Source organism: Rhinoraja longicauda, chromosome 15 (assembly GCF_053455715.1).
Source record: "Rhinoraja longicauda isolate Sanriku21f chromosome 15, sRhiLon1.1, whole genome shotgun sequence".
Taxonomy (NCBI): Eukaryota; Metazoa; Chordata; class Chondrichthyes; order Rajiformes; family Arhynchobatidae; genus Rhinoraja; species Rhinoraja longicauda.
In genome coordinates, this window is record NC_135967.1 from 44643987 (window position 1) to 44671683 (window position 27697).

The following is a 27697-nucleotide window of genomic DNA, read 5'->3' on the forward strand; positions in this document are numbered from 1 at the left end:
CGGCAGCTCGATCCAGACACCTACACCCTTTGTGTAAAAAAAGTTGCCCCTTCAGTACCTATTAAAATTTCCCCCCCTCACCTTAAACCTATGTCCTATGGTTATTGAATCCACACTGTATGATTCTATGACTCTATATCTCTTAAACCCACTCTGATTTGCCAGCATAAACTAAGACGATATTGTATAAACATGGATTAAGGCTTTTAGCATCGAGAGGCATAATAAAAATTTGCTAACTCCACCCTTCTTCCTTGTAAATATTTTGTTTGTAATGTTTAATTTTTTGTTTAGAGATACAGCGCGGAAACAGGCCCTTGGGTCCACTGAGTCCATGCCGACCAGCGATCCCCGCACACTAACACTACCCCCCACACACTGGGGGCCATTCACAATTTTACTGAAGCCAATCAGCTTATGAAGCTGCACGTCTTTGGAGTGTGGGAGGAAACCGGAGCACCCGGAGGAAACCCACGCAGGTCACAAGAGAGAGCGTACAAACTCCGTACGGACAGCATCCGTAGTCAGTATCGAACCCGGGTCACTGGCGCTGTGAGGCAGCAACTCTACCGCTGCGTCACCCGTGCCACCCCTTAATGTGGGTGACAAATCTCAGCGATTTCGTTATTTTTCTGAGAAGATGGATTTGGTTACATCTCCCCGAACATATGCAAGGAGTGGTTTAGACAGACCATGAAGAAGATTAGTTAGGAACACGGCACGGTGGTACAGCGGTAGAGTTGTTGCCTTACAGCGAATGCAGCACCGGAGACTCAGGTTCGATCCTGACTACGGGCGCCATCTGTACGGAGTTTGTACGTTCTCCCCGTGACCTGCGTGGGTTTTCTACGAGATCTTCGGTTTCCTCCCACACTCCAAAGACATACAGGTATGTAGGTTAATTGACTGGGTAAATGTAAAAAACAAATTGTCCCTAGTGTGTGTAGGATAGTGTTAATGTGCGGGGATCGCTGGGCGGCGCGGACTCGGTGGGCCGAAGGGCCTGTTTCCGCGCTGTATCTCTAAATCTAAAACTCTTATGGTCTTTGCAGTCTGCTGCTAGATAAAGCCACTTTCAAACCCATTTTAAAGATGTGGGTATCTCCATGCTAGTGGGAAAAGGGAAATGTAGCAAACCTTGTGAATTGCTATGGTGATGCGTATTGAGAGCAGATCCATTTTCTGGTTGATTTATCTGCAATGCCTCCTTCAGGGAGCCTGGCATCAATTTTCCCAGAGATAACATGTGTCTAGAGTTGGCAGGAGTTGATTACTATCAGTCGGCATGGAGAAATGTTGCTGTCACCTCACACTCAAAGGGTTTAGTTCAGAGATACAGCACGGGAACAGGCCCTTCGGCCCACCGAGTCCGTGCCGACCAGCAATCCCCGCACACTAACGCTATCCTACACACACGAGGGCCAATTTACACTTTTTTCATGCCAAGCCAATTAACCTACAAACCTCGGGTACGTCTCGGGTTAGTTTTTTTTGTTTAGTTTATTGTTTAATTTAAAGTCTTGTGTCTCGAGGTACAGTGAAAAGCTTTTGTTGCTTGCTATCCAGTCAGCAGAAAGACAATACATGATCACAATCGAGCCATTTACAGTGTACAGTTACATGATAAGGGATTAATAATAATAATAATAATATTCCTTTATTCGACCCACGCCGGGGAAATTTACAATTTTACAAAATTAACGTTTAGTGCAAGGTAAAGCCAGATGAAGGATAATCCAAGGGTCACCAATGAGGTAGATAGTAGTTCAGCACTGCTCTCTGGTTGTGGTAGGATGGTTCAGTTGCCTGATAACAGCTGGGAAGAAACTGTCCCTGAATCTGGAGGTGTGCGTTTTCACACATCTGTACCTTTTGCCTGATGGGAGAGGGGAGAAGAGGGAGTGGCCAGGGTGCGACTGGTCCTTGATGATGCTGCTGGCCTTGCCGAGGCAGCGTGAGGTGTAGGCGGAGTCAATGGAAGGGAGGTTGGTTTGTGTGACGGTCTGGGCTGCGTCCACAATTCCCAGAAATTCCTTGCGGTCTAAGATGGAGCTGTTCCCAAATCATGCAGCAATGCATTCTGATAAAATGTATTCTATGGTGCATCTTTGGAGTGTGGGAGGAAACCGAAGATCTCGGAGAAAACTTATGCAGGTCACGGGCAGAACGTACAAACTCCGTACAGACAGCACACGTAGTCAGGATCGAACCTGGGTCTCCGGCGCTGTGAGGCAGCAACTCTACCGCTGTGCCACCATGTTCCCAACCTTCCCATACTTCCATCATTAATAATCCATATTCATTAATAAATTTACTGTCAGCAAACCTTTTTAAATGATGTAGTCAGTCTATATTCATATTTTCTCTTGCAACTGGTAAATGAGTAAGATGTTTTAAATTAATTAAGATTTGTTAAGGATTTGTGCATATTCATTATTTATATCTTGACATTGATTATATAAATCTTTAATGGTGTAAGTGCTGATAAATTGTTTGCTGTCGTTATTCTGTGCAGATCTTTAGATGTTAGACTTTGAGAGATGCAGAGCGGACAAAGGCCCTTCGGTCCACTGAGTCCGTGCTGACCAGCGATCGTGTCAGTGTACACTGACACTATCCAAAACACACTGGGGACAATTCACAATTTTTTTCCAAAGCCAATTAACCTGCAAACCTGCACACCTTTGGAGTGTGGGAGGAAACCGGAGCACCCGGAGAAAACCCACGCGGTCACGGGGAGAACATACAAACTCCGTACAGACAGCTCCCGTAGTCAGGATTGAACCTGGATCTCTGGCGCTGTGAGGCAGCAACTCTACCGCCGCGCTACCGTTCCGCCCCTAAAAACGCGCAATAAATGCACAGAAAAAAACATTGTTCTCATCAACTGACATTGTACAAAGAAATAAAAATAAAATTCTGCCAAATGTGATTTAGTTTAGTTTAGTTTAGTTAAGAGATACAGCGCGTAAACAGGCCCTTCGGCCCATCGAGTCCACACCGACCAGCGATCAGCCGCATGTTAACACTATCCTACACCCACTCGGGCCAATTTACACTTATACCAAGACAATTAACCTACAAAGGGCGGCACGGTGGCGCAGCGGTAGAGTTGCTGCCTTACAGCGAATGCAGCGCCGGAGACCCAGGTTCGATCCTGACTACGGGCGCCGTCTGTACGGAGTTTGTACGTTCTCCCCGTGACCTGCGTGGGTTTTCTCCGAGATCTTCGGTTTCCTCCCACACTCCAAAGACGTACAGGTATGTAGGTTAATTGGCTGGGCAAATGTAAAAAAATTGTCCCTAGTGGGTGTAGGATAGTGTTAGTATGCGGGGATCGCTGGGCGGCGCGGACCCGGTGGGCCGAAGGGCCTGTTTCTGTGCTGTATCTCTAAATCTAAATCTAAAAATCTAAAGCTGTACGTCTTTGGAGTGTGGGAGGAAACCGGAGAGCTCGGAGAAAACCCACGCAGTCATGGGGAGAACGTACAAACTCCATACAGACAGCACCCATAGCCAGGATCGAACCTGGGTCTCCGGCGCTGCAAGCGCTGTAAGGCAGCAACTCTACCGCTGCGCCACCGTGCCGCCCTTGTTGTGCGGAAACCTGCAAGAAAGAGCCACTGTTCACAATCCCTTGTCAATGATACCTCATGCTTTGTCCTCTGTGTGGTAAGCCAGCTCAGATTATTCTTGATTAGGAAGGGTGTTTCTTGATTAGTACGGGTGTCAAAGAATACGGGAGAGAAGGCAGAAGAATGGGGTTGAGAGGGAGAGATAGATCAGCCATGATTGAATGGCGGAATAGACTTGATGGGCCGAATGGCCTAATTCTGCTCTAGTTATGTCTTCTGGTCTTGTGGTCTTATGATTGGATATGCTGTCCTAAGTTTGATCACTGCTTCATACTCACCCACACATTCCCTTGGTCAGTGGTCAACTGACCAAAACAATTCTATATCAATATCTGTCTATCTATAGCACTTCAGCTTTGGCACTTTTGATTTGATGGTCTCAGATACCTATTGATGAATTGCTTTAAGGTGAGAGGGGTAAAGTTTAAAGAAGGTGTGCAGAGGGTGGTGAGTAACACTGCCAGGGGTGGTGGTAGAGTAGGGTTGCTAACTGTCCCGTATTAGCCAGGACATCCCATATTCTGGGCTAAATTGGTTTGTCCCTTACGGGACCACCCTTGTCCCGTATTAGGCCCTGACAGCGCTGTAGGCCCGGGGGTACACTGTAGGTTCGGACAGCGCTGTAGGCCTGGGGGTCACTGTAGGTTCGGACAGCGCTGTAGGCCCGGGGGCCGCTGTAGGCCCGGACACTGTAGGCCCGGACACTGTAGGCCCGGGGGTCACTGTAGGCCTGGAAGGCGCTGTAGGCTTGGACACTGTAGGCCCGTGGGCCGCTGTAGGCCTGGACACTGTAGGCTAACGGAGCGTGTTCGGGGAGCGGGGCCGAGTGCGTTCGCCTAACGGAGGTTGCATAGCAACCCGCCTCCCTGGCCGTGCGGCCTCCATTGGTGGAGCGGGAGCACGTGGCCGCTGGCTGGGTGAGGTCACGTGGGTCGCGGGCGGTGACGTCACCCTTTGTCCCTTATTTGGGAGTGAGAAAGTTGGCAACCCTATGGTGGAGGCAGATACAATCGTGACGTTTAAGAGACTTTTGGATAGGGCCAAGGATATGCAGGGAATGGAGGGATGTGGACTATGGGCAGGCAGATAAGAATTGACCTTGGAACCATGTTCAGAACAGACACTGTGGGCCAAAGGGCCTGTTCTTGTACTCTACTGTTCTATATTCTATGTTCTATAAGGGTGGTGGGGGCCTGGAACCTGCTGCCGAGGGTGGTGGTGGAGGCAGGTACGATCGTGGCGTTTAAGAGACTTTTGGACAGGGACATGGACATGCAGGAATGGAGAGACATGGGTCACATGCGGCAGAGACCCAGGTTCAATCCTGACTACGGGGGCTGTCTGTATGGAGTTTGTATGTTCTCTCTGTGACCGCGTGGGTTTTCTCCAGGTGCTCCGGTTTCCTCCCACACTCCAACGACGTACAGATTTGTAGGCTATTGGCTTTTTTGTCAATTTAAATGTCCATCCCCAATATCATACAAATTGTTGTAGAAACGAGGAACTGCAGATACCGTATTTCCAAACTCAACACCGTATCTCTAAGCACACTGTATCTCTAAAGTCTAAAGTCTAAAGTAAGGCAGGAGAATGGGGTTAGGAGGGAGAGATGGGTCAGCCATGATTGAATGGCAGCGTAGGCTTGATGGGCCAAATGGACTAATTAAGCTCTTATCACTTATGAACATGCAGGCAGAGATTTCACCTTACGGTATGAACATTGACTTCTCTAACTTCAAATGACCCTTGCTTTCCCCCTCTTTCCATCCTCCCCCCCCCCCCCCCCCCTCCTTCCCAGTTCTCCGACCAGTCTTACTGTCTTATTAGGAGCAGGGAGGTTCTGCTGCAGTTGTACAGGGCCTTGGTGAGACTGCACCTGGAGTATTGTGTACAGTTTTGGTCTCCTAATCTGAGGAAAGACGTTCTTGCCTTAGAGGGAGAACAGAGAAGGTTCACCAGATTGATCCCTGGGATGGCAGGACTTTCATATGAAGAAAGACTCGATAGACTCGGCTTGTACTCGCTGGAATTCAGAAGACTGAGGCGGGATTTTATAGAAACATATAAAATTCTTAAGGGGTTGGAGAGGCTAGATGCGGGAAGATTGTTCCCGATGTTGGGGAAGTCCAGAACCAGGGGTCACAGCTTAAGGATAAGGGGGAAGTCTTTTAGGACCGAGATGAGAAAACATTTCTTCACACTGAGAGTTGTGAGTCTGTGGAATTCTCTGCCACAGAAGGTAGTTGAGGCCAGTTCATTGGCTATATTTAAGAGGGAGTTAGATGTGGCCCATGTGGCTAAAGGGATCAGGGGGTATGGAGAGAAGGCAGGTACAGGTTACTGAGCTGGATGATCAGCCATGATCATATTAAATGGCGGTGCAGGCTCGAAGGGCCGAATGGCCTACTCCTGCACCTATTTTCTGTTTCTATGTTTCTCTGTTTGTTTTGTCGTTACCTTCTCCCAACAACGATCTATTCTATATTTTCCTTGATCTCCATTCCCTGTGTCCTGTTTTCACACCTTAAGCTTCCTCATCTATGTACCTCTCACTCCCCTGACATCAGTCTGAAGAAGGGTCTCGACCCGAAACGTCACCCGTTCTTTCTCTCTAGAGATGCTGCCTGTCCCGCTGAGTTACTCCAGCATTTTGTGCCTACCTTGAGGCAGAGATGTGTTGGTCATAGAGTCATAGATTGATAAGAGTGTGGAACTTGCCCACACCGGCCAACAATGTCCCAGCTACACTAGTCCCTCTTGCCTGCGCTTGGTCCATAACCCTCCAAACCTGGCCTATCCATGTACCTGTCCAACTGTTTCTTAAACGATGGGATAGTCCCTGCCTCAACTAACTCCTCTGGCAGCTTGTTCCATACACACCCACCAGCCTCTGTGTGGAAATAGTTACCCCTCGGATTCCTATTAAATCTTTTCCCCTTCACCTTGAACCCATGTCCTCTGGTCCTCAATTCCCCTACTCTGGGGAAAAGATTGTGCATCTCTCCTTTCTATTCCTCTCATGATTTTGTACACCTCTGTAAGATCTCCCCTCGTCCTCCTGCGCTCCATGGAATGGAGACCCAGCCTACTCAACCTCTCCCTGTAGCTCACGCCCTCTAGTCCTGGCAACATCCTTGTAAATCCTTTCTGAACCCTTTCAAGCTGGACAATATCTTATATAGTAATACTCTCGTTTGTTTGTTTGTTTGTTTGTTCCTGAACGACAGCCAGAACGGCGCACGACAGCGCTACAACTTTAGGCCCACCTTACTCACCGTCGTCCCTTTGGTGCCAATGGGAGAGGTTCCATTGAAATCGGTGTTATATTTTTAAAAGTTATTCATATTTTAAAGTTGAAATCTTTCACCTAGGGAGGGAAGAGGATAAGGAGGGTTGAGGGGGATGGAGTAGGAGGAGGGGAAGGGGAAGGGGGGAAGGGGGGAAGGGGATGGAGTGGGGGGAGGGGAGGGGGAGGGGGATGGCGGGGGGAGAGGGAGGAGGGGGAGAGGGGGTGCTGCACCACTCAATGCAGGTGAGGTTTGGGCCCAATGGGCCCACTTGGTCTTGTCTTTCCAATGAGGTGGTCTTGGCCTTATGTTTGGTGCAGACATAGAGGGCTGCTCTCTGTTGTGATATGTATATTTTGTTTTTCCGCAGGTTCGTCCTTTGCTGATGGACGCCCAGTTCTCGGAGTTCACACCGGACATCACCCCCATCATGCTTGCCGCCCACACCAATAACTACGAGATCATCAAGCTGCTGGTTCACGGGAGAGTCTCCATCCCTCGGCCGCACCAGGTGCGGTGCAACTGCGTGGAGTGCGTCTCCAGCTCGGAGGTGGACAGCCTCCGCCACTCGAGGTCGCGCCTCAACATCTACCGCGCCCTGGCCAGCCCGTCGCTCATCGCCCTGTCCAGCGAGGACCCCGTCCTCACCGCCTTCCAGCTGGGCTGGGAGCTGAAGGAGCTCAGCAAGGTGGAGAACGAGTTCAAGGCAGAGTACGAGGAGCTGTCCCTGCAGTGCAAGCTCTTCGCCAAGGACCTCCTGGACCAGGCCCGGAGCTCCCGCGAGCTGGAGATCATCCTCAACCACCGAGACGACCAGAGCGAGAAGCTCGACCCGCAGAAGTGCCACAACCTGGCCAAGCTCAAGGTGGCAATCAAGTACCACCAGAAAGAGGTAGGACGAGCTCCAACTGGTGAAGGTGGCCAAACCTCTCCTGCATTGAGTGGTGCAGCACCCCCTCTCCCCCTCCTCCCTCTCCTCCCCCTCCCCTCTCCCACCCCCCCGCCATTCCCCTCCCCCCACTCCATCCCCCTCAACCCTCCTTATCCTTCTCCCTCCCCCCTCCCTCTCTAGGAGATAGATTTAAACTTTAAAATGAGAAAGGCAAGTCATGGTACATTCCCCTGGTACACCCCCTGGTACACCCCCCTGGTACAGATCCTTGGTACACACCCCTGGTACACCCCCCTGGTACACCCCCCTGGTACACCCCCCTGGTACACCCCCCTGGTACACCCCCCTGGTACAGCCCCTGGTACACCCCCCTGGTACACCCCCCTGGTACACCCCCCTGGTACAGCCCCCTGGTACACACCCCTGGTACAGCCCCTGGTACACCCCCCTGGTACACCCCCCTGGTACACACCCCTGGTACACACCCCTGGTACACCCCCCTGGTACACCCCCCTGGTACACACCCCTGGTACACACCCCTGGTACACACCCCTGGTACACCCCCCTGGTACACACCCCTGGTACACCCCCCTGGTACACACCCCTGGTACACCCCCCTGGTACACACCCCTGGTACACCCCCCTGGTACACCCCCCTGGTACACCCCCCTGGTACACCCCCCTGGTACACAGCCGTGGTACGGCCCCTGGTACAGATCACTAGTCCTGCCAGCAGGAGAATGTTACCGTACTCACTCAGTGTGTGTGTGCATGAGTGTGTGCGTGTGTGTGTGTGCGTGAGTGTGTGTGTGCATGCGTCTGTGTTAATGTGTGTGTGTGCGTGGGTGTTTGTGCATGTGTGTGTGTGTGTCTGCGTGTGTGCATGTGTATGTGTGCGCGTGTGTGGGTGTGTGTGCGTGAGTGTGTGTATGCATGAGTGTGTGTGCGTGCGTGTGTGTCAGTGTGTGTGTGGGTGTGCGCGTGTGTTAGTATTAGTGTGCACATGTGTATGTGTGCACATGCATGTGTGTGCATTCGCGTGTGTGCCTGTGCATGTATACCTGTGTATGTGTGCGTGTATGTGTGAATGTGCATGTGTGCCTGTATGCGTGTGTGTGTTTGTGAGTGTATGTTCGTCCCATTGGGTCTACTCGCCATTCCATCATGGCTGATCCATCTATCCCTCTCAACCCCTTTCTTCCACCTTCTCCCCATAACCTCTGACACCCGTACTAATCAAGAATCTGTCAATCTCCACCATAAAAATATCCATTGACGGCCTCCACTGCCGTCTGTGGCAATGAATTCCACAGATTCACCACCCTCTGACCAAATAAATTCCTCCCCATCTCCTTTCTAAAGGTACGTCTTTGTATTCAGAAATGATGCGCTACATTGGTGAGAACTCAAGAAGGGTCCTGACCTGAAACGTCACCTATCCATGTTCTCCAGAGATGCTGCCTGACCCGCTGAGTTACTCCAGCACTCTGTGAAACGTCACCTTTCAATGTTCTCCAGAGATGCTGCTTGACCCGCTGAGTTACTCCAGCACTTTGTGAAACGTCACCTATCCATGTTCTCCAGAGATGCTGCCAGTCCTGCTTAGTTACTCCAGCACTTTGCGTCTTTCCTTAAGAGTAGGTTTGTTCTCCATGGAACACAGGAAGGCTGAGGGGAGATGTAATGGACGTTTATACAATCACGACAGGTTTACAACGAGACCATAGAGAGAAATTGCTGCCGTTAACGAAATATCGAAGGATCTCAGGGTGGAGATTCAAGGTTTTTGAGAGAATATACCAGGAACTTCCAGATAATAAAAATACAAAATGCAGGAAATACTCAACAGCTCGGGCCACACCTGTGGAAGGGAAACACGGTTAATGTTTTCATTAGAGTTATGACAAAATGTCTTTGGCTTGTGAATTGTGGTGACATAACCATCGTTTCTGCCATTGACTTAAAATACACACGTGCAATAAAAGAATACTTTATTGTTACATGTGGCTGGATAAGGTGAAATTCTTGTTTTTGCAACAATCTCATAATTCATATTATTGATAAGTACAATCTTAGCTCTCATTCACCTCTACTCCATTGGATTAATAGAACATGGACATATTCACCTCTATATTGGAAATGATAAATCCACAAGTCGTAGGAGCAGAATGAGGCCATTCTGGCGCTGTAAGGCAGCAGCTCCACCATTGCACCACCCATTCTATCTGATCTGTGTGGATACAAGCCAAAACAAAGCTTTTCACTGTACCTCGCTCGGTACACAAAATAATAATAAACCTAAACCTTAGCACGTTTAGCTGGGCGGTGCAGCGGTAGAGTTGCTGAGATCCGGGTTCGATCCTGACCTCGGGAGCTTGTCCGTACGGAGTTTGTACGTTCTCCCCGTGACCTGCGTGAATTTTCTCCGGGTGCTCCGGTTTCCTCCCGCACTCCAAAGACGCACAGGTTTGCAGGTTAATTAGTTAGGTATAAATGTAAATTGTCCCCAGTGTGTGTAGGATAGTATTTAATGCGCGGGGATCGCTGGTCGGTGCGGACCCGGTGGGCCGAAGGGCCTGTTTCCGCGCTGCATCTCTAAACTAATTTAAACTAAACAAAATTCTAAAGGTGTTTCATGAGTTATAGGAGTAACATTAGGCCATTCGGCCCATCGAGTCTACTCCGGCCTTATCGAAGGCCTTCTGAAAATCGAGCGTAAACAACATCTGCCTCCCCTCTGTCTGTCTTGCTGTTAGCTTCCTCAAAGAACTCTAGCAGATTCGTCAGGCAAGACCATGCTGACTTCAGCCTATTTTATCCGTGAACTTCGAAGTAATGGGGGAACCACAAAATGCTGGAGTAACTCAGAGGGTCAGGCAGCATCTCGGGAGAGAAGGAATGGGTGGCGTTTTGAGCCAACCATGTATGTATGTGTGTATGTGTGTGTGTGTGCGTGCATCTATATGTGTGTGTGTATGTGTGTGCGTGTGCATGTGTGTGTGCGCGTGTGTGTGTCCATGTGCGTGTGCCTGAAACGTCACCCATTCCTTCTCTCCCGAGATGCTGCCTGACCCGCTGAGTTACTCCAGCATTTTGTGTCTACCTTTGATTTAAATCAGCATCTTTTTTAGATTTAGATTTAGAGAAACAGCGCGGGAACAGGCCCTTCGGCCCACCGTGTCCGCGCTGCCCAGCGATCCCCGCACACTAACACTATCCTACACACACTAGGGACAATTTTCACATTTTACCCAGTCAATTAACCTAACGTCTTTGGAATGTGGGAGGAAACCGAAGATCTCGGAGAAAACCCACGCAGGTCACGGGGAGGACGTGCAAACTCCGTACAGACGGCACCCGTAGTCAGAATCGAACCTGAGTCTCCGGCGCTGCATTCGCTGTAAGGCAGCAACTCTACCGCTGCGCCACCGTGCCGCAGGTATGGCAAAACTTGCTGCCTAACCTGGTCTTTTACATGGCGTTTGAATGGACTGTCCTCGTTTTCATTTTCTTCGCAGTTTGTCGCCCAGCCCAACTGCCAGCAGCTGTTGGCCACGCTGTGGTACGATGGCTTCCCGGGATGGCGGCGCCGGCACTGGGCAGTGAAGCTGCTGACCTGCGTCACCATCGGGTTCCTCTTTCCCGTCCTCTCGGCCGTCTACCTGGTGGCTCCCAAGAGCAGGCTGGGCCGCTTCATCAAGAACCCTTTCATCAAGTTCATTTGCCACACCGGCTCCTACCTGACCTTCCTCTTCCTGCTCCTCCTGGCCTCCCAGCACATCGTCAAGACCGACCTCCACATGCAGGGGCCGCCACCCACCATCGTCGAGTGGATGATACTGCCGTGGGTTTTGGGTAGGTCTCTCTTCACGCACTCTCGTTACCCTTATCCCCGACGCAGTCTGAAGGAGGGTCTCGGCCCGAAACATCACCCATTCTCTGGAATCCTGTGGAATTCTCTGCCTCAGAAGGCAGTGGAGGCCAATTCTCTGTATGCATTCAAGAGAGAGCTAGAGGGAGCTCTTAAGGATAGCGGAGTCAGGGGGTATGGGGAGAAGGCAGGAACGGGGTACTGATTGAGAATGATCAGCCATGATCACATTGAATGGTGGTGCTGGTTCGAAGGGCCGAATGGCCTACTCCTGCACCTATTGTCTATTGTCTATTGTCTATTCTCTCCAGAGACGCTGCCTGTCCCGCTGAGTTACTCCAGCATTTTGTGTCTGCCCATCACTAGGGTTGCCAACTGTCCCGTATTATCCCGTATATTGGGCTAAATTGGTTTGTCCCGTATGGGACCGCCCTGATCCAGTATTGGGCCCGGGGGCTGCTGTAGGCCCGGACAGTGTCGGTCCGGAGGCCCAGGGTCCACCTAATGGAGGTTGCGCGGCAACCCGCCTTTCGGCCTGGGTTGCTGCCATTGGTGAAGCGGGAGCATGTGGCCGCTGGCTGGGTGAGGTCACGTGGGGCGCGGGGCGGTGACGTCACCTTTTGTCCCTTATTTGGGAGTGAGGAAGTTGGCGACCCTAACCCACACAGACCTTTCTGTCCTGGGCCTCTTCCATTGCCAGAGTGAGTGAGGCCCTGTGCAAATTGGAGGAACAGCACCTCATATTTCACTTGGGTAGCTTACAGCCCAGTGGTATGAATATTGATTTGTCTAACTTCAAGTAGCCCCAGCATTCCCTCTCTCTCTCCACCCCTCCCCCCCCCCCAAGTGGCGCCAGCTTCTCATTTTCACAAACAGCTAACAATGACCTGTTTCCTTTATCATCGTTACTTTTTTGCGTATCTTTCATTCATTGTTCTTTATCTCTCTACATCACCGTCCATATCTCTCGTTTCCCTTCCCCGTGAAGTTTAGTCTGAAGAAGGGTCTCGACCCGAAGCGTCACCCATTCCTTCCCTCCTGAGATGCTGCCTGTCCCGCTGAGTTACGCCAGCATTTTGTGTCTATCTCCCCCTTTCATACGTTGTCCGACACAACTCGATGGGCCGAATGGCTCCTATGACTTAGTTTAGTTTAGACATACAGCGCGGAAACAGGCCCTTCGGCGCTCAGCGTCCGCGCCGTCCAGCGATCCCCACAACGAGAAAACTATCCTTTGTTTCATAAGTCCATAAGTCGGCACGGTGGTGCAGAATTGTAAATTCTCCCTAGTGTGTGTAGGATAGTGCTGGTGTAGGATATCGCTGGTTGGTGCTGACGCAGTGCGCTGAAGGGCCTGTCTCCCTGCTGTATCTTTAAACTAAACTAAGGTTAGGAAAAGGGGACGTACAACGAGATCTGGGTGTCCTAGTGCATCAGTCACTGAAAGGAAGCATGCAGGTACAGCAGGCAGTGAAGAAAGCCAATGGAATGTTGGCCTTCATAACAAGAGGAGTTGAGTATAGGAGCAAAGAGGTCCTTCTGCAGTTGTACAGGGCCCTAGTGAGACCGCCCGCACCTGGAGTACTGTGTGCAGTTTTGGTCTCCAAATTTGAGGAAGGATATTCTTGCTATTGAGGGCGTGCAGCGTAGGTTTACTAGGTTAATTCCCGGAATGGCGGGACTGTCATATGTTGAAAGACTGGAGCGGCTAGGCTTGTATACACTGGAATTTAGAAGGATGAGAGGAGATCTTATCGAAACGTATAAGATTATTAAGGGGTTGGACACGTTAGAGGCAGGAAACATGTTCCCAATGTTGGGAGAGTCCAGAACAAGGGGCCACAGTTTAAGAATAAGGGGTAGGCCATTTAGAACGGAGATGAGGAAAAACTTTTTCAGTCAGAGAGTTGAGAATCTGTGGAATTCTCTGCCTCAGAAGGCAGTGGAGGCCAATTCTCTGAATGCATTCAAGAGAGAGCTAGATAGAGCTCTTAAGGATAGCGGAGTCAGGGGGTATGGGGAGAAGGCAGGAACGGGGTACAGATTGAGAATGATCTGCCATGATCTCATTGAATGGCGGTGCTGGCTCGAAGGGCCGAATGGCCTCCTCCTGCACCTATTGTCTTTTGTCTATAAACTAAGTGATAGGAGCAGAAGTGGGCCATTCGGCGTATTGAGTCCACTCCGCCATTCAATCATGGCTGATCTATCACTCCCTCTCAACCCCATTCTCCTGCCTTCTCCCCTTAACCCCCGACACCCGCACTAATCGAGCATGTATACAGTCGTACATTGTTTCATGACGATCTATCGCTTCATCTCTACAGGACTGTGGCCGGGCCACTCTTGAAATATTGTGTACAGATCTAGTCGTCCCATTCAATAGACAACAGACAATAGGTGCAGGAGGAGGCCATTCGGCCCTTCGAGCCAGCACTGCCATTCAATGTGATCATGGCTGATCATTCTCAATCAGTACCCCGTTCCTGCCTTCTCCCCATACCCCCTGACTCCGCTATCCTTAAGAGCTCTATCTAGCTCTCTCTTGAATGCATTCAGGGAATTGGCCTCCACTGCCTTCTGAGGCAGAGAATTCCAGGAAAGGTGAGGCAGGGAAAAGATTGAATAGGTACTTGAGGGGTAACTTTTTTACACAAACGGTGGAACGAGCTGCTGGAGGGGGTAGTTGAGGCAGGCACTATCATAATATCTAAGAGACATTTAGACACGTACATGGATAAGAAAGGTGTTCCTAAGACATATTAACCCCATCCCAAAGACATGCAGGTTTGTACGTGAATTGACTTCTGTAAATTGTTCCCTGATGTGTAGAATAGAGAATTGTAGAATTGTAGAGAACAATAGAATTGATGGTCAGCGTGGGCACGATGGGCCGAAGGGCCTGTTTCTACACTGTATCTCTACTCTGTATTCCACGCTGCAAACTCTAAAAGTGCAAAGTCTCAGAAATGTAGATAAATAATAGATAGTGAAAGGCCTGGATAGAGTGGATGTGGAGAGGATGTTTCCACTAGTGGGAGAGTCTAGGACCAGAGGGCACGGCCTCAGAATAAAAGGACGTTTCTTTAGGAAGGAGGTGAGGAGGAATTTCTTTAGTCAGAGGGTGGTGAATCTGTGGAATTCATTGCCGCAGAAGGCTGTGGAGAACAAGTCAATGGACATTTGTAAGTCAAGTCAAGTCAAGTCAATTTATTTGTATAGCACATTTAAAAACAACCCACGTTGACCAAAGTGCTGTACATCTGACTAGGAAAAAAAAGAAACATACAGTGGCAGAGATAGATAGATTCTTGATTAGTACAAGTGTTAAGGGTTACGGGGAGAAGGCAGGAGAATAGGGTTGAGAGGGAGAGGTAGATCAGCCATCATTGAATGGCGGAGTAGACTTGATGGGCCGAATGGCCTAATTCTTCTCCTATCACTTTTGAACTAATGAATAAAACAACTCATTCTCTCTTCCAGGTTTTATCTGGGCTGAGATCAAGGAAATGTGGGACGGTGGCTTTAATGAATACGTACATGACTGGTGGAACTTAATGGACTTTGCAATGAACTCCTTGTATCTGGCCACCATCTCACTGAAGATCGTGGCCTACGTGAAGGTGAGTAGTCAGCATAAGTTTCAACACGGGAATTCCAGCTAGCTACTAGGAATGTTGAAGGCACGGTGGCGCAGCGGTAGAGTTGCTGCCTCCCAGCACCAGGGTTCTGGGTTCCATCCCGACTACGGGTGCTGTCGGTACGGAGTTTGCACGTTCTCCCCGTGACCTGCGTGGGTTTCCTACTGGGGCTCCGGTTTTCCTCCCGCGCTCCAATGACGTACTGTTTTGTAAAGTTAATTGGCTTCGGTATGTAAAATTGTAAATTGTAACTCTTTCGCCCAGAGAGTTGTGAGTTTGTGGAATTCTCTGCCGTGGAGGGCAGTGGAGGCCAATTCACTGGATGAATTTAAAAGAGAGTTAGACAGAGCTCTAGGGGCTAGCGGAATCAAGGGTAGATGGGGCGAAGGCAGGCACGGGTTACTGATTGTGGATGATCAGCCATGATCACAATGAATGGCGGTGCTGGCTGGAAGGGCCAAATGGCTTCTTCCTACACCTACGTTTCTAACATTTGAATCATCTGCAATGGAAAGTGTCTTGCATGCTTAGATTTTGTTTTTCCTTGTTTTCGTTTCACCCACCCGCGAGTTGCTATGAGCAATGCCACAGGTAACTAGTTTGAGCTCTGCTCTGGGGATAGCCGGTGAGAACGTGCCTCCGGCTACAGATGTCTCTCACACCTTTCCAGCATTCTTCAGCGAAGATTCATGTCAGGAATTTGCAGGAGCCAAAGGCAAAAGACGTTAGGATCTCGGCGTGACACACCTCATGAGACTAGGATTTTCACATGAAAGCGTGCACAGTTACCAGTGTGTGTCTACCGACACGGGTTTTGCTCTGTTTAGAAAGTTTAGAGTTCAGAGATAAGCGTGGAAACAGGCCCTTCAGCCCACCGAGTCCGCACCGACCAGCGATCCCCGCACACCAACACTATCCTTATTTTGCACTAAACATTATTCCCTTATCATGTATCTGTACACTGTAAATGGCTCGATAGCAATCACATATTGTCTTTCCGCTGCTGGTTAGCGCGCAACAAAGGCTTTTCACTGTACCTCGGTACACGTGACAATAAACTCAACTAAACTGAACTGAATTATCCATTTACCTGATTAAGTGTCTTTTAAATGTTGGGCCCAAACCTCTCCTGCATTGGTGCAGTTCCCTCTCCTACCCCCCTCCCCCCCCCCCCCCCCCCCCCGCTCCACTCCCTCCTCCCCTCTCCCCCTCTCCCTCCCTCCTCCCCCTCTCTCCCCCTCCCTCATTACCTCCCTCCCCTTCCTCCTCCCCCTCCCTCCCCTTCCTCCTCCCCCTCCCTCCCCCTCCCTCCCCCTCTCTCCCCCTCCCTCATTACCTCCCTCCCCTTCCTCCTCCCCCTCCCTCCCCCTACTTCCTCACCTCCCTTCCCCTCCCTCCTCCCCTCCCCCTCCCCCCTCCCTCCACCCCCTCCCTCCTCCCCACCCCCTCCCCCCTCCCCCCACCCCACAGTCCATCCCCCTCAACCCCCCTTATCTTCCCTCCCCCCCTCCCTCCCTCCCTCCCTCCCTCCCTCCCTCCCTCCCTAGGAGATAGATTTAAACTTAAAAATGTGAATAACTTAAAAAATATAACACCGATTTCAATGAAACCTCTTCCATTAGCACCAAAGGGACGACGGTGAGTAAGGTGGGCCTAAAATTGTCGCGCTATCGTGTACCGTTTTGGCTGTAGTTCAGGAACGAACAAACAAACAGACGAGAGTTTTAGTTTATAGATAGTACCTGCCTCTACTACCTCCTCTGATAGCTCATTCCACGCACCCACCAAACTGTGTGAAATAGTCCCTATTAATTTTTCCCCTCTCGCCTAAAGCTTATATTCTCTAGTTCTTGAGTCCCCTAGGAAATATTATGTTTAGTTTAGATTAGTTCATTAATTGTCACGTGTGCTGAGGTACAGTGAACAGCTTTTGTTGCGTTCTAGTCAGCGGAAAGACAATACGTGATTACGATCGAGCCATTTACAGTGTACACTGATAAATGATGAAGGGAATAACGTGAATAACGTTTAGTGCCAGATAAAGTCCAGGAAAGTACGATCAATGGTAGTCCGAGGGTCTCCAATAATGTAGATAGTAGCTCACGACCGCACTCTAGTTGTGGGTAAGATGGTTCAGTTGCCTGATAACAACTGGGTAGAAACTGGAGATAGACACAAAAAAGGTGGAGCAACTCATCGGGCCAGGCAGCATCTTTGGAGAAAAGGTATAGGTGACGTTTCAGGTCGAGACCCTTCTTTAGACTGAGAGTCAGGGGTGAAATCTAGAGATATGGAAGGGTAAAGTGTGAAAAGGATCAATTAAAGCAGAGCAGGAGACCAGGAGGAATCACAGAGGGGGGGGGGGGGGGGGGGGGGGGCCAGCGAGGGTAGATGATGCAGAGAGGGGAGAACATCTTCAAAGTAGGCACACCTTAAGGAGATTTCCTCAGTAGAATGCGAAGGACCCATTCATAAATTGCCCCATCTACGCGACTCCCATTTGGTCCATGACCCTCTGAACCATTCCGGTTTACGTACCTGCCCAAGTGTCCTTTCCCCAGGTGGCGCAGCGGTAGAGTTGCTGCCTCACAGCGCCGGAGACCCGGGTTCCATCCTGACCACGGGTGCCGTCTGTAAGGAGTTTTACGTTCTCCCCGTGAACTGTGTGGGTTTGTCCGGGTGCTCCGGTTTCCTCCCGCTCGCCTGAGACGTACAGGTTTGCAGGCTAATTGGCCGCGGTAATATTGTGAATTGTCCCTAGTGTGTGTGGTACGGCATGATAACTGGTTGGCGTGGACTGGGTGGGCTGAAGAACTTGTTTCCACGCTGTATCTCTAAAGTCAAAAGTGCGGGTAGGTTTAAGGGCCTGTCCCACTTAGGCGATTTTAAGGCGACTGCCGGCGATTGGCTATCGCCAAGTATCGTAGCTTATTGCGGGCGCTGTCTGTCGCACGCTGTCCCCAGGTTTGCTAGGTTGTCGCAGATGCATTTAGAAGCACGTAATATTAAATTAAGAAAAGGCATTTGAAGATACCATAAAATACTTGTGTTTAACCAATTTATTTACCGTCAGGACATTTGACAGGTAGATTGGAGGCGACAGTTTGACGGTCAGGTAAGCATGGGAATTTCGCGATGTTCTTTAGGATAGAGCTCTTAAGGATAGCGGAAGGATAGAGCTCTTAAGGATAGCGGAGTCAGGGGGTACGGGGAGAAGGCAGGAACAGGGTACTGATTGAGAATGATCAGCTATGATCACATTGAGTGGCGGTGCTGGCTCGAAGGGCCGAATGGCCTACTCCTGCACCTATTGTGCCTATTGTCTATTGTTTCCGAAGACGGTGTAATCTCTTAGCCAGGTGCTAGTTTCACAAAAAAAGTAACTTGTGTCGACCTGACTCGGCATTGTCGTGGTCATTGTCGTAAGGTGAAAGAAAATTTCGGCCATCTGCTACGACTTTGACAGTCGCCTTAAAAATCGCGTAACTGGGACAGGTCCTTTAGCCAGTTTATTCAATAGACAATAGACAATAGGTGCAGGAGTAGGCCATTCAGCCCTTTGAGCCAGCACCGCCATTCAATGTGATCATGGCTGATCATTCTCAATCAGTACCCCGTTCCTGCCTTCTCCCCATACCCCCTGACTCCGCTATCCTTAAGAGCTCTATCCAGCTCTCTCTTGAATGCAAAGAGCATGCAAGATGTGAAAAGGACAGATCAAAGCAAAATAGACTCGTCGTTTATCCCTGGTATTCTTAGCAAGTTAATTATTTAATACATCGATGAAATGCCACTAGAAATTCCTCTAATATAGTCCACCTGTTTGATGAAGGTCATATCATCATATCCAGCATATGATCTGCCATCTGTCTTGAATGTATTCAGAAAATTGGCCTCCACTGCCCTCTGAGGCAGAGAATTCCACAGATTCACAACTCTCTGACTGAAAAAGTTTTTCCTCATCTCTGTTCTAAATGGCCTACCCCTTATTCTTAAACTGTGGCCGATGTTCCCGACCTGACTTGTCGATTTGTTTTGAAGTACAACGGCTCTCGGCCGCGGGAGGAGTGGGAGATGTGGCACCCGACGCTGATCGCAGAGGCCCTCTTCGCCATAGCCAACATCTTCAGCTCCCTCCGCTTGATCTCGCTCTTCACCGCAAACTCCCACCTGGGGCCGCTGCAGATCTCCCTGGGCCGCATGCTCCTCGACATCCTCAAGTTCCTCTTCATCTACTGCTTGGTACTGCTTGCCTTCGCCAACGGCCTGAACCAGCTTTACTTCTACTACGAGACCAGCGCGTCCGAGGAGCCCAACAACTGCAAGGGGATACGGTGTGAGAGGCAAAACAATGCCTTCTCCACGTAAGTCCACTTGTTAAATATTTGCAGCAAAAAGGAAAATATAAAGATTGCCAGTGAACCACTGTTAAAAATTGTCCAAAGTTGTCAAAGGCTTCTATTCATGTTTCTAACTTCTGTAGGACTACAACATTCACGATGATCGACTTCACTGGAAATATTAAACAGGATATGTTATTGAGTGTGTGTTAGCAAGATAAGATTTAGTTTTAGTTTAGTTTAGTTTAGTTTAGAGATACAGCGCGGAAACAGGCCCTTCGACCCACCGAGTCCGCGCCGACCAGCGATCCCCGCGCACTAACACTATCCCACACACACCAGGGACAATTTACACCTACTGTATACCAAAGCTAATTAACCTACAAACCTTTGTACGTCGTTGGAGAGTGGGCGGAAACCGGAGCACCCAGAGAAAACCCACACAGTTCACGGGGAGAATGTACAAACTCCGAACAGAAGCGCACCCCTAGCCAGGATCGAACCGGGGTCTCTGGTGCTGTAAGGCAGCAACTCCAACGCTGCACCACTGTGCCTCGAAGTAAATATACACATTACCTGCAGCAAAGTAAACATACTGTAGAAAACACACACATTGCCAGCGAATCACTGTTAAAAATTTACAATATTGTCAAAGGTTCCAATTGTTTTCCTTGGCTAAGTTTTAAAGATACAGCATGGAAACAGGCCCTTCGGCCCACCTAGTCCACACTGGCCATCGACCACCCGTTCCCACGGGCTCTGTTATCCACTTACTCAACCACACTTGGCCATTGATGTCAATTTTGAGCTTGTCTTACCTCAGACAAAACCTGCTCGTTGGAGAGAGAGCTCATTATTGATTGCCACTGTGTTTGTTTCAGGCACTGTGTGTTTTAATGCTGATGGATGAGGAACACGTAGCTATCAATTCAGATAGATAATATTTCCAGTTAATATGACCTGGCGTTGCTGGAAGATTGATGTAGCTTTAACAATACCGTGGAATGTTTAGTTTAGTTTGGAGATACAGCATGAAAACAGGCCCTTCAGCCCATCGAGTCCACGCCGAGCATCGATCACCCTTTCGCGGTAGTTCTATCTTATCCCACTTTCTCATCCGCTCCCTACGCACAAGGGGGCAATTTACAACGAACCTACGAACCCACGCGTTTTGCGGATGTGGGAGGAAACCGGAGCACCTGGAGGAATCCCACGCAGTCACGGGGAGAACGTGCAAACTCCACACAGACAGCACCCGAGGACTTTTGTGTCTTTTCATCCCCCTTGACGTACTCTTTCAAATACTTTGGAGCTAAGGAAATGTAGATCTCGGCACGGTGGCGCAGCGGTAGAGTTGCTCTGCCATGGCGCCAGAGTCCCGGGTTCGATCCTGTCCTCGGGTGCTGTCTGTGTGGAGTTTGTATGTTCTCCCTGTTACCAAGTGGGTTTCCTTCGAGTTTAGTTTAGTTTAGTTTAGTTTAGATTAGTTTAGTTTACTTTATTTATTGTCACGATACAGGGAAAAGCCTGTCAAATCAAACTATACATTCAAGCGACACGGTGGCGCAGCGGTAGAGTTGCTGCCTTACAGCGCCAGAGTCCCGGGTTCGATCCTGACTAGGGGGGCTGTCTGTACGGAGTTTGTACATTATCTCCGTCACCATGTGGGTTTTCTCCGGGTGCTCCGGTTTCCTCCCACAATCCAAAGATGTACAGGTTTGTAGATTAATTGGCTTCTGTAAATTGCCCCTAGTGTGTAGGATTTTTTAGATTTAGAGATACAGCGCGGAAACAGGCCCTTCGGCCCCACCGAGTCCGCGCCGCCCAGCGATCCCCGCACATTAACACTATCCTACACACACTAGGGACAATTTTTACATTTACCCAGTCAATTAACCTACATACCTGTACGTCTTTGGAGTGTTGGAGGAAACAGAAGATCCCGGAGAAAACCCACGCAGGTCACGGGGAGAATGTACAAACTCCGTACAGACGGCACCCGTAGTCAGGATTGAACCTGAGTCTCCGGCGCTGCATTTGCTGTAAGGCAGCAACTCTACCGCTGCGCCACCGTGCCGCCCATAAACTAGTGTAGGGGCTGATCGCTGGTCGGAGTGGACTCGGTGGGCCGAAGGGCCTGTTCCTATACTGTATCTCTAAAACTACAACATCAATACAATAGATGCTCTTTGGGGACAGTATGCAGATTTATCTTTGCTAACCTGCTGTGAAAATGTGGAATATGATTCCCAACTTACCAATCGTAACCAATCTTTTGTTTTCAAATTTCTGCATTTGACTTGGTTTGCAATTCAGATCACAATTTTGGGTCTTAACCCACCATTACGAAATTCATATAACATTGAATTGGGTTGCGTTAATTCCTTGCGAGAAGATCTTTTACCAATACCAAGATGGCACCCAACCCAGGCGACTCTCTGCATGTTGGTCCCCAGAGATGGATCAGCAATCAATCATTACAATCGCTCAGCTCCTTTAAACCTCTACTCCAACAATGTGCACTGTCGACGGCTCGAATGTAATCATGTATATCGGCTTTAAGCTAAGGTAGAGACAAAATGCTGGAGTAACTCAGCGGGTCAGGCAGAGAGAGTTGTGAATTTGTGGAATTCTCTGCCACAGAGGGCAGTGAAGGCCGATTCACTGGATGAATTTAAGAGAGAGTTAGATAGAGCTCTAGGGGCTAGCGGAATCAAGGGATATGGGGAAAAGTTGGGCACAGGTTACTGATTGTGGTGATCAGCCATGATCGCAATGAATGGTGGTGCTGGCTCGAAGGGCCGAATGGCCTCCTCCTGCACCTGTTTTCTATGTTTCTATGTTTCTAGGCAGAATCTCTGGAGAGGAATGGGTGATGTTTCGGGTAGAGATCCTTCTTTATGTTTCAAGGTCAGCACACAACAAAATACCTTTTCACTGTAGTTCGGTGCACGTGACAATAAACTAAAATAATCTAAACTAAACTAAGCTAAACTGAACAGAACTACACTAACTTAACTAAACCATACATGAAACTAAACTAATCTTAACTAAACTACACTAAAGCTAATCTAAACTACACTAAACTGCACTAAACTAAACTAAACTAATGATAGTCAAAATTCCACAGGTATCTGTTGGTACTTTATTTTTGAGAACTCAGTTTAAGGCTGACAAATATTGAAGGTTTGTAATTATTAGATAGATTATTAAAATATTAAATTGTCACGTAAAACAGTGCACCAGAGTATATTTTCCCGTTACTTACAGCAAGTGCAAATTTCAGCAGTCAGTCTTGGCGTGTTCTGCTGTTTAATATTCTGTCAAACAGTAATGTTATTCTGCTAACGATTGCAAAGTCTAAACTATGCACTGAAATAATCGACAGCCTCTGTAAATGTCTGCATCCTTTCATGTTTGTCCATTACCACTTTCTAAAGTTTCTTTTAAAAGCTTTTAACAGATACACCGGCCAACTTTGGCCAGATCCCAGAACAGAATTAACGTCATGTACAGTAAATGCAGCGATCTCGCCTGAATTAATGTCTGGTTAAGTCCATATCGGTTAATGTCTGCTTAATGCCACTTCAAAGGCCCCAATGAAAAGCAGAGACCTCCATTCTATTAAAGAGGAACACACTTTGAAACATAAACCGCATATTTGTGGGTGGGTTGTACACATTTATTGTGAGTGTAAGATACGATTTACCTAAAGGGCGTGGCGGTGGCGCAGCGGTAGAGTTGCTGTCTTACGGGCGCCGGAGACCCAGGTTCGATCCTAACCACGGGTGCTATAAGAAAATAACTGCAGATGCTGGTACAAATCGAAGGTATTTATTCACAAAATGCTGGAGTAACTCAGCAGGTCAGGCAGCATCTCAGGAGAGAATGAATGGGCGACTGTGGAGTTTGCACGTTCTCCCCGTGACCGCGTGGGTTTCCTCCGGGTGCTCCAGTTTCCTCCCACACTCCAAAGAAGTGCAGGTGTGTGTGTAGGTTAATTGGCCCTCTGTAAATTGTGTGCAGGATAGAACTGGCGTAAGGGCGATCTTTGGTCAGCACGGACTCGGTGGGCCGAAGGGCCTGTTTCCACGGTGTATCTGGAAACAACACTAAACTAAACTAAACCTGACGACATTTTCCTTTTTTTTTTGTGAGTCTGTCTCTGTGTCTCCCCAGCAATAATGTTGTTACCAGATACAGTAGATTTTGTCACTTCCCATCCATCATTAAAGAAAAGTAAAATCTCCACGCACACTTAAACATAACAATTGCAATCTGAAGTGAATGCGTGAAGGCAGTGAGCCAGCTGAGCAATGAATCCTATGTTGGCAGTGTGTAATGGGAAAGGTAAGGATTTCTCTTTAGGCCGTTGCCATAGAGGGAGTACAGAGAAGGTTCACCAGATTGATTCCTGGGATGGCAGGACTTTCATATGAAGAAAGACTGGATAGACTCGGCTTGTACTCGCTGGAATTTAGAAGATTGAGGGGGGATCTTATAGAAATGTACAAAATTCTTAAGGGGTTGAACAGGCTAGATGCAGGAAGATTGTTCCCGGTGTTGGGGAAGTCCAGAACAAGGGGTCACAGTTTAAGGATAAGGGGGAAGTCTTTTAGGACCGAGATGAGAACGTTTGTTTTCACACAGAGAGTGGTGAATCTGTGGAATTCTCTGCCACAGAAGGTAGTTGAGGCCAGTTCATTGGCTATATTTAAGAGGGAGTTAGATGTGGCCCTTGTGGCTGAAGGGGTCAGGGGGTATGGAGAGAAGGCAGGTACGGGATACTGAGTTGGATGATCAGCCATGAATGGCGGTGCAGGCTCGAAGGGCCAAATGGCCTATTCCTGCACCTATTTTCTATGTTTCTATGTTGCAACCCCAACACTATGAAGTAAAAGGATCAGAGCTGTAAGAAACGTAAATATGATCCAATTTTGTAAACCTTGGTTATCATATCATATCATATATATACAGCCGGAAACAGGCCTTTTCGGCCCACCAAGTCCGTGCCGCCCAGCGATCCCCGTACATTAACACTATCCTACACCCACTAGGGACAATTTTTACATTTACCCAGCCAATTAACCTACATACCTGTACGTCTTTGGAGTGTGGGAGGAAACCGAAGATCTCGGAGAAAACCCACGCAGGTCACGGGGAGAACGTACAAACTCCTTACAGTGCAGCACCCGTATTCAGGATCGAACCTGAGTCTCCGGCGCTGCATTCGCTGTAATGCAGCAACTCTACCGCTGCGCTACCGTGCCGCCCAAGCAAAGAATCTCACAATATGTGACAATAAACTATTTCATTCCATCCCATTCCATTACTGGGCGGCATGGCGGCGCAGCGGTAGAGTTGCTGCCTTACAGATCTTCGAACACCAGAGACCCTGGTTCGATCCTGGCCTCGGGTGCTGTCTGCGCAGAGTTTGTACGTTCTCCCCGTGACCTGCGTGCGTTTTCTCTGGGTTCTCTGGTTTCCTCCCACACTCCAAAGACGTGTGTGTTTGTAAGTTAGTTGGCCTTGTGTAAATTGCCCCTAGTGTGTGGAGAGAGGATGGGAAATTGGAAAACATAGAACTGATATAAACAGGGTGAACGATGGTCGGTGTGGACTCGGTGGGCCGAAGGGTCTGTTTCCATGTTGTATCTTCAAACTAGTCTAAGTTCATAAGCGATAGGAGCAGAATTAGGCCATTCGGCCAATCGAGTCAACTCCGCCATTTAATCATGGCTGACCTATCTTTCCCTGTCTTTCCCCCGTAAAAGGGGCCACATCACCCCGATTCTGGCCTCTCTCCACTGGCTCCCTGTAAGGTACAGAATCAACTTCAAGCTCCTCCTATTCACATATAAAGCCCTAAATGGACATTCCCCCCCCCCCACATCAAAAATCTTCTAACCCACCTCTCTAACTCCAGGTCCGTCAGGTCGGCCGACTTGGGGCTACTCACTATCCCGCGGTCTAGGCTTAAGCTCAGGGGTGACCGCGCTTTTGCGGTTGCATCTCCTAGACTGTGGAACAGCATCCCTCTCCCCATCAGAACTGCCCCCTCCATCGACTCCTTTAAGTCCAGGCTCAAAACCTATTCCTACTCCCTAGCGTTTGAGGCCCATTGAGGAGGCGCTGTGAACTGTTTTGTATGTGCTGTTATGTTTGTGTGCTACTGTATGTTTCATTTTTTCCTTAGTACCTAAACAGATGTACAGCACTTTGGTCAACGTGGGTTGTTTTTAAATGTGCTATACAAATAAAATTGACTTGACTTGACTTGACTGTCAACCCCGTTCTCCTGCCTTCTCTCCGTAACCCCCGAAACCCGTACTAATCAAAAATCAACGATAGACACAAAATGCTGGAGTAACTCAGTGGGCCAGGCTGCATCTCTGGAGAGAAGGAATGGGTGACGTTTCGGGTCGAGACCCTTTTCAGACTGAGGATTAGACACATTTTGTGTCCATTTTTGGTTTAATCCAGCATCTGCTGTTCCTTCATTCACTAATCAAGAATCTATCTAGCCCTGCCTTAAAAATATCCATTGACTTGGCCTCCACTGCCATCTGTGACAATGAATTCCACAGATTCACAACCCCCTGCTGTAGAAAGAAATTCCTCCTCATCTCTTTCCCAAAGGAACGTCCTTTAATTCTGAGGCTGTGGCCTCTGGTCCTAGACTCTCCCACCAGTGGAAACATCCTCTCCACATCCACTCGATCCAGATTTGCAAGGCTTTGTTTTCGAAGAACCTGCTATCCTATTAGGATTAAGCTGTGCCCACGTTGGTGGTACTTTGCAATTGTGTTATTGTCTTAACAGAATTATGCAGTGATCAATAACAGAACCAAACCCTGATTGCACTACGGCAAAAATTAATCAAAAGCAAAGTAAGTCAACTTTTTAGAATGTTGCTGTAGATCAAAAATCTTCTTAGTTTTGGTTTTTAGAGTTTTAGAGATACAGCGCGGAAACAGGCCCTTCGGCCCATCGAGTCCGCGCCGACCAGCGATCCCTGCACATTAACACCACCCTACACACACTAGGGGCAATTTACACTTACACCAAAACCAATTAACCTACAAACCTGTACGTCTTTGGAGTGTGGGTGGAAACCAAAGGTCTCGGAGAAAACCCACACAGGTCACGAGGAGAACGTAGAAACTCCATACAGACAGCACCCGTAGTCAGGATTGAACCCGGGTCTCTGGCGCTGTAAGACAGCAACTCTACCGCTGTGCCACAGTGCTGCCATTTTATTTAAGTAAGTGAATGGGTTCTTGGGTACACGTTTCAGATCTTTTTACCCGTCTACCAGCTTGGATTTCTCTCAACAGACCAACTTGCTGAATACTGAGAACGTTATTGATTTTTACACAATATAAGGCCAATTAAACTTTGCTGTCTTTCTATTAGTGGGGGTTTCACAGAACGTTTATCCTGTAAAAGATAGTCCTCTTCATTTCATAAAGAAAATGGATGTTGGTTAAAATCATAAAACCTACGCAGAATTCGATGCAAGTAACCAACCCTTCATCTTCAAACCATAGACTTTGGCAAAGAAACAAATACATCTGTACACTGTGGACGGCCTGATTGTAATCATGTATAGTTCTTTTCGCTGAACTGGTTAGCACGCAACAAAAGCTTTTCACTGTATCTCGGTGCAGGTGACAACACATTTAAACTAAACTAAACTTCAACTTCCCCTCCCATTCCCAGTCTGACCTTTCTGTCATAGGCCTCCTCCAGTGCCACAGTGAGGCCCACCGGAAATTGGAGGAACAGCACCTCATATTTCGCCTGGGCTGTTTGCAGCCCAGTGGTATGAACATCGACTTCTCCAACTTTAGATAGTTCCTCTGTCCCTCTCTTCCCCTCCCCCTTCCCAGTTCTCCCTCTATCTTCCTGTCTCCACCTATATCCTTCCTTTGTCCCGCCCCCCTGACATCAGTCTGAAGAAGGGTCTCGACCCGAAACGTCACCCATTCCTTCCCTCCAGAGATGCTGCCTGACCCGCTGAGTTACTCC

The 27697-nt window shown here is 48.8% G+C and overlaps 1 protein-coding gene across 1 annotated transcript in view; it reads left to right on the plus strand.

The window, feature by feature from the left end:
• Positions 1-27697, plus strand: part of LOC144600697 (short transient receptor potential channel 5-like) — an 84853-nt gene that overhangs the window by 39760 nt on the left and 17396 nt on the right. Inside the window, 4 exon segments of the mRNA XM_078412592.1 lie at positions 7293-7814; positions 11333-11669; positions 15169-15308; positions 19368-19690. Coding sequence (XP_078268718.1) covers positions 7293-7814; positions 11333-11669; positions 15169-15308; positions 19368-19690 — 1322 coding nt within the window.